The 12,504-nt window shown below is 50.6% G+C and overlaps 1 protein-coding gene across 1 annotated transcript; it reads right to left on the reverse strand.

Annotated features, from left to right (window-relative positions):
- Positions 1 to 250: 250 nt before the first annotated feature.
- On the reverse strand, positions 251 to 11,954 carry MYOZ3 (myozenin 3). Its single transcript, XM_042960110.1, has 6 exons — positions 11,894 to 11,954; positions 5,296 to 5,450; positions 4,278 to 4,331; positions 4,013 to 4,148; positions 3,432 to 3,594; positions 251 to 419 (listed from the first exon to the last, which is right to left on the reverse strand). The coding sequence occupies exons 1-6, from the start codon at positions 11,952 to 11,954 to the stop codon at positions 251 to 253; spliced, it is 738 nt and encodes a 245-aa protein (XP_042816044.1).
- Between the last annotated feature and the right edge of the window lie 550 nt (positions 11,955 to 12,504).

Consider the following 12,504-nt stretch of genomic DNA (forward strand, 5'->3'; position numbering starts at 1 on the left):
GCTTGGATTCCTAAAGACACAAACCATGGACGAGTTTCACTGGAGTCTCCTGGGAGTGTTGGTTACTAATAGAGATTCCCCGACTCAGGAGATTCTGATGCTGCAAGTCTGGGGCAGGCCAGAAATCTGTGTTCAAAACATCATCCCCGGGAAATTTGGAAACACACCCCATTTAGGGACTGTCCCCAAGTCTTGGCTCCAAGATGTCACCCGGACACCAAGATAAGGGAATTGAATATTCAGGCTGGGGCTACAGGTCCTCAGATTCGGGGAGGTTGCGGACCCAGCCCTGGGCCACTCTGTTGAAGCTGGGTCTGAGACGGAGGAGTTCTAAGCCACTGATGAGCTCCGGGACGAAGGGGGTGCCTGCCCTGGGAACAGTCTCCCCAACCAGGGGTCCTCCAAAGGGCACCGGGGTCCTGGGGAGAGAAGAGCAGCAGAAGAGGTGGGCTGTGTGGGAGAGGGATGGCAGAGCACTGACATGCGGGTCACGATGTGGGGCCCCCTCCGTGCCTCCCTCCATTTCCCCACCTATACCAGGCTTTGTACTGTCTTTAACAGGTTTCTCTGGCTCTGCCCATTCCCCAGTCTCCTTCTAGTGCGGATGGCTTGTTGCTTGGGAATGGGAATGAAATTTTCAAAGCTAGAATTGGCTGCTCCCAGACAAAACTCTAGGTACCCCTTAAGTATTAAGCTCCAGAAGCCAAAAGAGCTGGAATGGGGTTTTTCCTTGCTCTGCTCATCTCCCCTTAGAACAGGGGAGAATTAGAGAGGGGAGAGAGGATTAGAAAGAGCACTGAGAAGGGCCCCTGGTTGGCTCAGTTGGTTAAGCAACCGGCTCTTGATTTCAGCTCAGGTCATGATCTCATGGTTTGTGAGTTCAAGTCCCAGCTGCCGGTGCAGAGCCTGCTTGGAGTTTATAAAAGAGATGCACCATTTGTCACCCATAAGACTGGTAGGAAGAAATAATTTGATAAGGGGGCAAAGTTGATGAGGCGGTGGGGGCAAAGTTTCACTTAGATACTGCTGGTTGGAGGGTAAATTGGTGCTGCTCCCTTGGAGGACAATTTGGCAGGATCTTTTTCACCTAAACATGTGCAAACTCTGTCAACCAGCAATTGCACGTGTGAGCATACGGCTTAGGAAGGCACGTGCACAGACAAACGGATACAAGCAGTGATTGGTGACAAACCAGAAACAGCCCCTATGTCCACAGCAGAGAAATGGACAAGACAAATGTATATTCACATGGTGGAATACCATACAGCAGCTTAAAAGGCATGAAAAGATCTGTTTGTATTATGTAGGATAGATTTCAAAAGCATGCTGTTGAGTCAAAAAGGCAAGCAAGTTCCATGATGAAATACAAAGTATTAAAATGCCCACTATACATAAAACAATCCCATCCCCTATCGGAATGTAGCTGCTGGTAGAAAATGATCTGAAAACACACACCAACCTGACAACGGTATTCCATTTGGGAAGGGAACTGGGATTGGAGGATGGTGAACAAAAGGCCCTCTATTTGTAGTGTGTGTGTGTGTGTGTGTGTGTGTGTGTGTGTGTCTTTATTTAAGAGAATATAAGTATGTTATTTTTAAACTTTTTTCATTTTAAGACAAGTTAAAAAGCATTGCTTGTGTAGTGTTTTCCTCGAAGCCCGGGACCAATGGGAATGGGGGAGTGTTTGCCCCCCGGGGGTAGAAAGGCAGACCGCAGGCCAGGGCCTGGGTTCCAGCCAGTATAGCATTTCTGCCCGGACCACCCCGGCTGTGGCGGCAACAGCCAGGCCCTGTGGGAACAGGCTGGGCAGTTTCCAAGCTGCACAGGCCTCACGATTCGGCCCTTGACTAGAAGCCCAGAGCCCTGGATCCTGAGCACAGCTTGGCCACCAACACTGCTGTTCCCCCCCTTCTTAGCCTCAGTTGGCCCTTCTGTCTCAGACGGGGCCTGGGCTCAGGGCCCCCGAAGGTCCTCCTTCTGCTGATGGGAATGTGCTTCAGCCTGTCATAGCTGCAGTGTGAGATAGATGGGGCTATGACTCGACTTGGCCAGCCTGGAAGCCGGCGCCCGGGACTGAATGTCTGCAGAGGGTTTTAAATAGCTGGGCAGGCAGGAGCTGAGGGCCCCGGGAGGAGGGAGAACACAGTCTCGCCTGGCAGAAACCCCAGAACGTCTGCCAATGGCTCGTGGCTCACACGGTGCCTGTTGGGCACAATTCTTCCTGTAGGGGCCCTCCTGGCTATCAGCTGTTTGAGGGCAAGCACCTCCCTTCTGAGCAGTCTCTTTTCAGTGCTGGTCACCCCCAGTTGTCAGACGGTCTCCGCATGTGGTCTGGGCCAGAAGAGCTGGACCTTGGCCTCCTCCGGTGGACCCTCCCCTTTCTCACTTTAATGCAGCCAAAGCCAGAGGAGCATTTTTCAGAAATAGCATCAGACTGAAGAAGCCGACTGCAGTTGAAATGCATCCCCCAGCCCAAGGCCTTCCTCCAGTGCCAGACTCCTGTCTTGACTCCTATGATTTGTCTTTGGGCCCCTAGGTCAGCACACTAAGTTTATCCCTTTCAGTTCTCCCTAGTAGCTTTTCCAACCATCATTTCAGCCTGTAACTACTACTCCTAATACCAATAGCTACTGTTTATTGACAGCTTATTCCTTGCTAGAAACTTTGCCTATGACTTCTCATGCCAGCCTCACAACAAACTTATGAAGAGATTCTGTAATGATGCAGACGGGGAAATGGAGGCTCAGAGAAGTTAAGTCACTTGCCCAAGGTCACACAGCTAAGCAAGGAGTCTGCATTTAAGCCCACGTTGAGGCCCCATGCTCTAGATAGTACAAGCCACTCTTCTGTGGCTCTCACCTCTGCTGTCCAACGTTTCACTGCCGTCCCCCACTCTGACAGAGCCTCAAGCCATTTCTAGACCTCTTCCAGACCATTGATGAACATGAAGAAAAGGCTGAGCTGATCTAGGAGTAATGAGATCCAGGGCCCCCACCTAGGGAGGATATCCATCAAAGGGGTGGCACCAGGAGTGCGGGAGAATAAGACCCTGGGCTCTGGAGTCAGACTAACCCAGACTTGGATCCCAGCCCTGCTCTTTGCCTCGTGACTGTGGGCAGGTTGTTGGTGTTCCTGAGTGGGTCTCTTCACTGGCGAAATAGAAAACACTGAGGCACGTCCCCAGCCTGTTGTGTGCAGAAACCGAGATGTGTGACACATTCACCCATTCACTCCCTGTACATTTACTGCGGACCTACTATGTGCTGAGGCAAGAGTTCTACCGAGTTCTAGCAAGAGCTCAATCAACGTGTAAGTGTTCAGATAGAGCTTGGCATGTCCAAGGGCTTGGGAAATGCAGCCACTACTGTGTTGTGCCAGGCACCTGCACCCCCTAGGGACCTCTCCCCAAGCTGCCCATCCATCCTTACTTGTTGAAATTTCGAAACTCGGCAGGGCTGGGGGTGTGACTTCTGCCATTGCTCTGGTAGTCCCGGTAGCTGATGAACTCCTGCCAAGGACAGCGGTAGCCCTTGGGGATGGCCGTGTGGTTGAACTTCTCCGGCGGGACGCCCTTCAGCGGCTGGGCATAGCCTGGAGGTGGAGCAGGGCGTGTGGGAGGCAGGCAGGCTGGGGCACCCGGGGGGATTTTCTCCCTCTGCCCCCACGCCCGCCCACCTGGTGGATATGGTTGGGGGAGGGAAGTCTGGAGCTGGGGTAGAGGAGTGGGAGGGATGTAATGCCAAGGTTGCGCCAGCAAAGGGGACTGAGGCTTCCCCACCCCTGGAAGCAAGGAGGACCGGCATCTCAAGTCGGGGCGTAGACTCTGGCTGGCTTTGTGACCTTGGGGACGTTGCTGTGCCTCCCTGGGCTTGTGTTAGATCTGTGGAGGGGCGTGGGGGGTCAGGGAGGTGGACTAGACAGCCCTCTGGGCACTGTCCCTGCTCCACCCTGGAGCACTGCCACACTTGGGTCCCCCAGCCCTGGTCCCAGGACCCGGGGCTGAACTCACCTGGCGCCAAGGCGCTGGGGCTGCGGGGGCGTTCCGCAGGGAAGGCTGAGGGCTGGGCCACCTCGGGGCCCCCGGGCGTGGCCCGGAAGATGTGGAGCTCAGAGCTGCAGCTCTGCCCCTCAGGGCCATTGGCAACCTGGGCACAGGAGCGGGCGCTCAGAGGCCGCAGACTGGCCTGAGCTGCCTGGCTCCTTCCCCCGAACTCCCCCATTTTCCCAGGGGCTCCCTCCACGCTCACCTTCCCCTGGGCATGAAGGGGGCCGGCCTCCGCTGTTCCCGCTGTTCCCGTCACCTTCCCCTTGGCGCTTCGGTCCACCAGCTGTGGGCACAAATAGACCGCAGGGAGGCTCAGTGGGGCAAGGATCCAGGGTTGTCCCAACACCGAAAAAGGGAGGGGCGCATAATCTTAGCGCCCACATCCCGGGGATGTGGGGTAGGGGGGATGAGTTAATAGCGTAGAACGCTAAACTCGGTGCCAGGGACAGGGAGATGGGCTCTATATGTTAGATGCTATTCTAATATTGACCCTGGCCAGATAACCTTCCTGAGTCTGTTTCCTTGTCTGTGAGATGGAAGTACTGATGATAATATCAGCTCACAGGGCCCTATGAGCATAAAATGAGATGATACATGTGAAGTGTGTGGCTAGCGCTGTCTCAGGCACCTCGCGAAGGTAGGTGTTTTGTCGTCTTTACTCTTGTGCATCCTGTCACATCGTCCCCTCTCAGTCACCCCCTGTCTAGTCCAGAAATGGAGTGGCGTATGAGTGGAATGTCCCTGAGCGACTGAAACTACCTGCGGACTCCTTGAAGCCTGAGGATAAGCCGTTCTTGTCTCTACCAGCAGACTGTTTTCTGGCCTTTTCCTTCTTCTAGAGGCAGGAAGAGAAGGAGTTCTCTCTCTTAGGTTCTCTCTCCGTTCTCTCTCTCTGTGTTCTCTCTCTGAGGTCAAGCCCAAGTCTCATCTAAATCCTGCTCACTGCCAATTCAGCCCAGAGCACTTTTTGTAGGAGCCAGAGTGCCCTCCTCACCCCACAGCTCGCCCTGCCCGGTCCGCTCTCCGTTTTGCGTCTACGGAGAGGCGCCTAAAGAGGTAACGCTTTTCTAGGATCACACGGCAAGTCAGGGGCTCGAGCCGATGGGAACGTCACAGCCTTTCCAGCTGGAGCTGGAGGGGCTCCCCGGGGGCCAGAGGTCTTCATCTGACTCGCTGCTTGGCTCTAGGCTTGGCTCTAAGCTCACCGAGCCTCAGTTCCCCGGTAAGCACGGTGGGGGCTAACTCACCGCCCTCTGGCTGGCTGGAAATTCAAAGGTGAACCTCTGTACCCGGCGCTGTCTCTTCTGGAAGAGGAGGGATCCTCTGTTGTTGCGTAGCGAGAGCTCCTCCATCATCAAGTCCTGGGGCACACTCAGCTTCTTGCCCAGGTCCAGCAAAGGGACTGCTCAGAGAGGCCAGAGGGAGCTCTTACCACCAAACCCTCAGGGCACTCGGGGCTGCCAGCCTCCAAGTGACCTCCTCTGAGCAGCTCCAGTACCATGCCGCGGAATCTTAGCCCGCCTGGGGGGCAGAAATGAGCTCGCCGAGTTTAATGTGCATGTGTTTGACACCCAGTGAAACTGAGTTCTTCCAGATGTTCTCTGGCCATTTGTATTTTTTCCACGGATGTCCTCGGCAGCTCTTTGCCCACAGTGGTGGGAGCCGTGAGACATGGTCAGATTGTAGATATCTCCTAACGGTAAGCCATGGGTGTGAGCCATGCGAGGGGAGGAGGGGTACTTTCCGGCCTGAGCCACTGGCAGGAAGGCACAGCCGCTCACTGAGGCGGGGAGGGCAGGAGGAGGGTGAGAGGGGGCAAGATCAGGAGTTCAGTGTTAGACGTCTGTTCGTTCAGTTTTAAAATAGCCTTTTATTATTATAAAAATAGCATATATGTGCATTGAAGAAAGTTAGGAAATACAGATATAAAGGGGAAAGAGAAAAATGTCATTTCTATCACCTGGAGATGTCCACTTTTAACACCTTGGTGTGTGTCCGTTCATATCTTTTTTTAAAGACTACCTATTCATGTATGAGTTTTCAGCCAAAATGAAGTCATAGTTATACAAGCTTTGTGACTTGGTTTTATCAGTTGAAGATCTCCACCTGTACACACATGAAAAGATACTCAGTCTCACTCATGATCAGGGGAACACAAATCAAAACGGTAATGAGATATCACCTCACACCTGTCAGAATGGCTCACACGAAAATCCAGGCAACAACAGATGTTGGCGAGGATGCGGAGAGAGAGGATCTCTTTTGCATTGTTAGTGGGAATGCAAGCTGGTGCAGCCACTCTGGAAAACAGTATGGAGGTTCCTCAAAAAACTAAAAATAGAACTACCCTACGACCCAGCAATTGCGCTACTAGGCATTTATCCAAAGGATACAAAAATGCTGATTCGAAGGGGCACATGCACCCCCATGTTTATAGCAGCACTCGCAACAATAGCCAAAGTATGGAAAGAGTCCTAATGTCCATCAACTAATGAATGGATAAAGAAGATATGGTATATTGGAATACAATGAAATATTACTCAGCGATCAAAAAGAAAGAAATCTTGCCATTTGCAATGGTGTGGATGGAACTAGAATGCATTATGCTAAACGAAATAGGTCAGTCAGAGGGAGATAAATATCATGATTTCACTCATATGTGGAATTTAAGAAACACAACAGATGAACATAGGGGAAGGAAAGCAAACATAAGATAAAAACAGAGAGGGAGGCAGACCATAAGAGACCCTTAAATACAGAGAACAAACTGAAGTTGCAGGAGGGGAGGGGGGAGGGGGATGGCTTAAATGGGTGATGGGCATTAAAGAGGGCACTTTTTGGGGTTAGCATTGGGTGTCACATGTTAGAGATGAGTCACCGGGTTCTACTCCCGAAACCAAGACTGTATGTTAACTAACTTGAATTTAAATAATAGTAAGAGATCGCCACCTGCGCGAGTGAACACATTTTTATTTCACACAATCCCTAATCCATATTTAAATCCCCTTAATTGTCTGCAGAATTGGGCATATAAGGTTTGAAGAACCTCGACGACACCCAAACGGAGAAGCCGAGGAGGGCACCAGATATGTGAGCCTAGTGCTCACGGGACAAACTGACCTGAGATACAAATTGGGGCATCGTGGGCCTACAAACAGTATCTGTCATTGTCTTTGTTGTTTGATGAAGACTATTACATTTGCTTTTTTTCTCAAAGTTAGGATGAGTCGTCGTAGCCATGGAGAGGGTTTCCAGGCTACCCTTAATGGTTTCAGAGCCCAACAAACACTGTTACACCCTTCCCAACAAGGGAAGGCTTTTGGAGGCAAGGAGTGACAGAGTGGTGAGGGCACTGACAGGAAAGGGATACGGGGGGGACAGCGTGGCCAAAGTTGTCCATCTCTAAAATCCGATACACGGAGGTTCGTGTTCCAGCTCTATAAACGGTATGTAGAGCCGGAAGGCTGGATGAGATCACTGGGGATGTGAGAATGGGTAAAAAGATCCCAAGCCTGAGTTCCAGGCCTGCCGCATTCAGACGGAGGAGGTGAGGAACCAGCCACGGAGCCTGAGAAGGGGAGCCTGGTGAAGCAGGAGGAAATCCAGAGTGTGGGGCCCTGGAAACCAAGTGATGAAAGTGTTTCGGGGAAGATGGGTTGATCACGAAGCCACATGCTTCTGCTTAGTGAGGAGGAGGAAGGCCGAATACTGGCCGTCCTCTTTACTGTCATGGGGTTTTTATTGGTCACCCTCACAAGAGTAGTTTCCATGGAGTATTTGGGTGTGAAAATCTTACTGGAAAGTGTTACGAGAAAATGGACAGGGGAACATTATAGCCACACCACGAGCAAGCAATGAACCAAATCTAGGATGTGGGACATTTTATAGGGCAGCTGGCCTGGGTTCTTCAAAGGAGTGAATGACATGGGGAAAAAAATAGAAGAAGACAGGGCCGGGAGGGCGGGGGGTAGGGTGTAGATTAAAAGAGATTTAAGAGACGCGGCCACCAAATAAACAGTGGTCCTTCTTTGGATGCTCATTAAAACAAACTAGAAAACTGAAGAAAGTTGATGCTGGCACTGGTTACCAAGCCAAAGTTGCTAACAACTTGAGAGAGAGAGACAGAGAGAGAGAGGGAGAATCTCAAGCAGACTCTACACTCAGCACAAAGCCCAATGTGGGGCTCAATCCCACCACCCTGGGATCATGACCTGAGCTGAAATCAAGAGTCAGATGCTCAACTAAGACACCCAGACCCCCCTCTTTTCATTATTTTGGATGCCTCCTGAGCCTGATGAAATGACAGGCTCTTTGGGTTTTGCTTTGGACTCCAGGAATGAAAGGAGGGCCACGGAGATTTGCACTCTCTATTTTTGTGTGTTTGGAAATGAGCTTAATAAAATGTTGAAGACAGCGAGCGAGGAGGGGAGAAAGTATAGACAACAACGTTGAGGAGTTATGCTCTACAGGACCCGAGGCATCTGTAGAGTCAAGAGGTGTTTGTCTGTTTTTAAGAGGGAGAAGTAAAAGCATGCTTTGTGGCTGATGGGAAATTTTGACAATGCAGTAGAGAGAGGGCAGAATGGAAGAATGTCCTTGGGCAGGAGAGAGGGGCAGGGAGGGTATCTGGTGCCCAACTGGAAGGGGTAGCTTCAGACACGTGCACGGAGAGGTCAGCCACCATGTGGGGAAGAAAAACAGGGAACGCCGAACAGAGGTTCCCTTTTGGTTCCGTAATTCTCAGTGCAATAGGAAGCAAGGTCATCAGTTGGGAACGAGGATAGGGGAGGAGGCATTGGGAGTTTGGGGAGAGAGGTTGCCAACGTTGTGTAAGAGAATAGTACCGGACGGGGAGACAGGCCTGATGTGGCCACCAGGCGGCATCGAGGCCAAGGCAGGTGCTGTGATTCATTCCACTCGATGGGATCCAAACAGCCTTTTTAAAAAAGGAGGCTGATGATTTTTTTCATTCTTTCAGCAAATAAAGAGAGCGCACCTTTTACATGTTAGGAACAGAAAGAGATCCATTGTAGGGTAAGAGAGGCAAAAAAGCAAGTTTCAGAAGAATCTGTATTCTAGGATTGCACTCATATTTTAAAAAAAAAGTACTGTTGATGCACACATTGAAAAATCTGCATGGAGACGTGCCAAATATTAGTAGTGACTACATACAGGACATAGGAAGAGGAGGGCTGGAAATCACACTAATTTTTAACGAGAAAAGGTACTGCATACTTAAAAGCATGAAAGACTATTTATACCGAAATATATAATGAAAAGTCCCCTGGCATCATACTGTCAAATATTATCCAGATGAATTGACCTCGACAGTAAAAAAAAAAAAAAAGTTACAGATAAAATCAATTTAAGGAAACAATTCTATTTCTAGGCTCTCATTCTTAGGGAGAAAAGTTGAATAAGCATGCCTGAAGTTATGTATACAAGGATGTTTATGGCAGTGAGGGTTCAGATTGTGAAAACCGGGCATCAGTGTTGTGGGGGTGCTGCCCAGATGTCCTTTATCAGTGGCTCTGTGTCACAACTGGCCCCTTCTGCAGAGAGCTGCCTGGCTGAGCAGAAGTGCTCACAGCCCCCTCGCTGAAGGCAGGGTGAATTCTGTGGACTCTGGGGGCCTGGAGCCCCCACAAGGTCAGACTGAACCTGGGCTACAGATGAGCCCATATCCTGGCTTAGCAATTTCCCCCACCCTATTCCCCTCCTGTCATTTCCCTCCTCCTGAGAGTCCAACCTCAGTAAGTCACTTGCTTGAGAATCTTCAACTCTGTTCCTAAGGGTCCAACCTGAGATGAGCCTTCACGACTGCCAGTAAGGTGTGTGTGTACCAATATGCTGAATATGTTATGTGCTGGGGGAGCAGGGGGAGGGGATGGAGAGAGAAATCATAGCAGGAGGGAAAGAAGTCTCTGGAACGCTGCTAGTGGAAAAAAAAAAAAAAAACAAGCTAAAGAACCCAGCGTATAGTACTTAGCCCACATGTATTTGCGTTTATATAAATACGTTTGTATATGAACGGAAAATGGATTTACACAATTATGCTAACAGTGGTTATCTCCAGATGGTCCCATTACGAGGAACTTTCACTTTCAAAGTCATTCATGTCTGTTTTGTCTGAATATCTTATAAAATGGATGTATTATTTGTACAACCGTGTAGTAAGGAAGAGGGCTCTGGAGACAGAGATCTGGAGTCAAATCTCAGCTCTACTGACTACTACATCCATGATCACCTAGCTCCTCTGAACCTCGGTTTTCTCATCTACAAAACAGGGACAATAACATCTAACTTACAGAGTTGTTGTTTATGTGTATAACATAGAGCATAAAAGCCCTTAGCACTGGATCTGATGCAGAGTCAGTACATAATAATGGTAAGTGTTTTCATCATCATCACCTTACAGTGCTGTCTTCTGATGGTGAGACTATGAGATTTTTTTTTTCTTTCTACTTTTCTTTGGTTTCAGAATTGTCTTGCGTTAATACCCTAGCGATAGTCAACAACGTATACATTTCCAGTCTGGCATAAATGACATGTGTCCACATTTGGGGGGGCCGCAACTACTTAGACAAAGGGGAAGATAAAGCATTGCCTGGTTCTTCTAGTTAGAGCATCAATACCTCACCAAGTTGGCATATTTTAGCACTTGAAATCATGAAGTTAAAAAAAAGAAAAACTTGATGCCAACAAAAGGAGGCAAGAACACACAAAACAGGTTAGGACCACTCACATATAAAGTCATACGACATGGTTAGGGGAGCCTGGGTGGCTCAGTTGGCTAAGCGTTTGACTTCAGCTCAGGTCATGATCTCACAGTTTGTGAGTTCCAGCCCCATGACGGGCTCTGTGCTGACAGCTCAGAGCCTGGAACCTACTTTGGATGCTGTGTCTCCCTCCGTCTGCCCCTCCCCTGCTCGCGCTCTGTCTCTCTGTGTCTCTCAAAAATAAGTAGAACGTTAAAAAAAAAAAAAAAGTCATTCAACATGATTAAATACTTCTTAGAACCCTGCACGGGGCAAAACCGCAGTGGTGTCGATTGATGAGGGTTTACCGGAGCTCGGTTCACTGTCCGCGTGCACCAGGACACTTGCCTGAAAGGTGAATGTGTGGCCCCCCTCCAGGTCCACTGAATCAGAATCCCTGGGGGAAGGGGCTGGGACTCTGCATTTTGAACCCGCAACACCACTTCACTATCATTCACACTAAAGCCTGAGAGCTAGGACTTGGCTGAATTCATTTTTTAAAATACTTGAAATGCCCTGACGTAGGCCAAATGAACAGACTCCAGAATTACGCGGAGAGTTCCAGAAGGGGTCTTCTATGGTGATACACATGTGTTTTAGATGATTTCTTCATTGAGTGAGCTGGCTTTTAAGTGAAATGGTCTGAGTCACCCTGGGGAGCCTGCTCTTGCCAGCCTGCCTTACTCTCCCCGCCACCTTGTCTCTTGCCACAGGGGCTCGGTGAGACCCACAGTTATAGGAAGCAAGGGCAAGTGTACGGGGAGCTTGGGGCCACGGTTAGGCTGGATCTGGGACCAGAGCCCTCAGTGCTCAACTCGGGGCTGAGGTAAGGACTTAGTTGGGCCCAGGGCCCAGTCTAGGGCATTCAATCTCAGCTCCTGGGTGTGTGGGTGTCAGGGCAAGGCCCCTCCCAATGCTTCGGGAAACTTCCCAGCCCAAGTGGCAGATTCCACAGGCACTCCCTCAGGGCTGGCCTGGAACTCACACCTGTTTGCCCGGGCCTCGGGCCAATAGGCCTGCGTGGCTGCCCTTTGGGACCAGGAAAGGATGGGGTCAGAGGAACCCACAAGGGCTGAGTCCACCTTACCTGGTCCAGTGAGGTCCCCCATGGCAGCCATCACGGGCCCCTTCTGCTCCTTAGGGATCATCCTGTGGAAGAGAGATGCCTGCAAATGAGCCAGCCCTCCTCCATCCACCCCCAGACCTCCTCTTAGTCCCTGCCAGACCTCCTCTCAGTCCCTGGTCCACCCAGTCTCAGCCCTGAACCACCTTGGTCCACCCTAGTCTCAAGGAAGGGCTGTCTGAGCTGGAAAGGGCTTTGGGGCCTCTGTGTACAGAGGAGGAGACTGAGGTCCAGGGAAGGCAAGGGAGGTGTGAGAGGCCACACAATGTGCTTCACAGGTTGTCAGGGAGGCACTCTTTCTTTAGGGGCTGATCTCTGGGACATGAGGGGTAGGGGAGGTGGGGGTCTCAGACCACTGTCATCCACTCAGATGAGCTTCTAATCAGAGGCTGAAAGAAGATGGAAGTTTAAGTCAGGGAGAGGGGGGTATGGATGGGTTGTCAGTCTGGGGTCTACAAGCCTGGTCCTGTCCTTTTATCCCCAATACTTGGCTCGGAGGCTTGAGGGCACAGGCTGGTCCAAGGAAGCTGAGAGACCCATTGCCCCCCTTCCCTATGCCCCATCCCTCAGCTGAC

The sequence above is a fragment of the Panthera tigris genome, chromosome A1, assembly GCF_018350195.1.
Source record: "Panthera tigris isolate Pti1 chromosome A1, P.tigris_Pti1_mat1.1, whole genome shotgun sequence".
Lineage (NCBI taxonomy): Eukaryota > Metazoa > Chordata > Mammalia > Carnivora > Felidae > Panthera > Panthera tigris.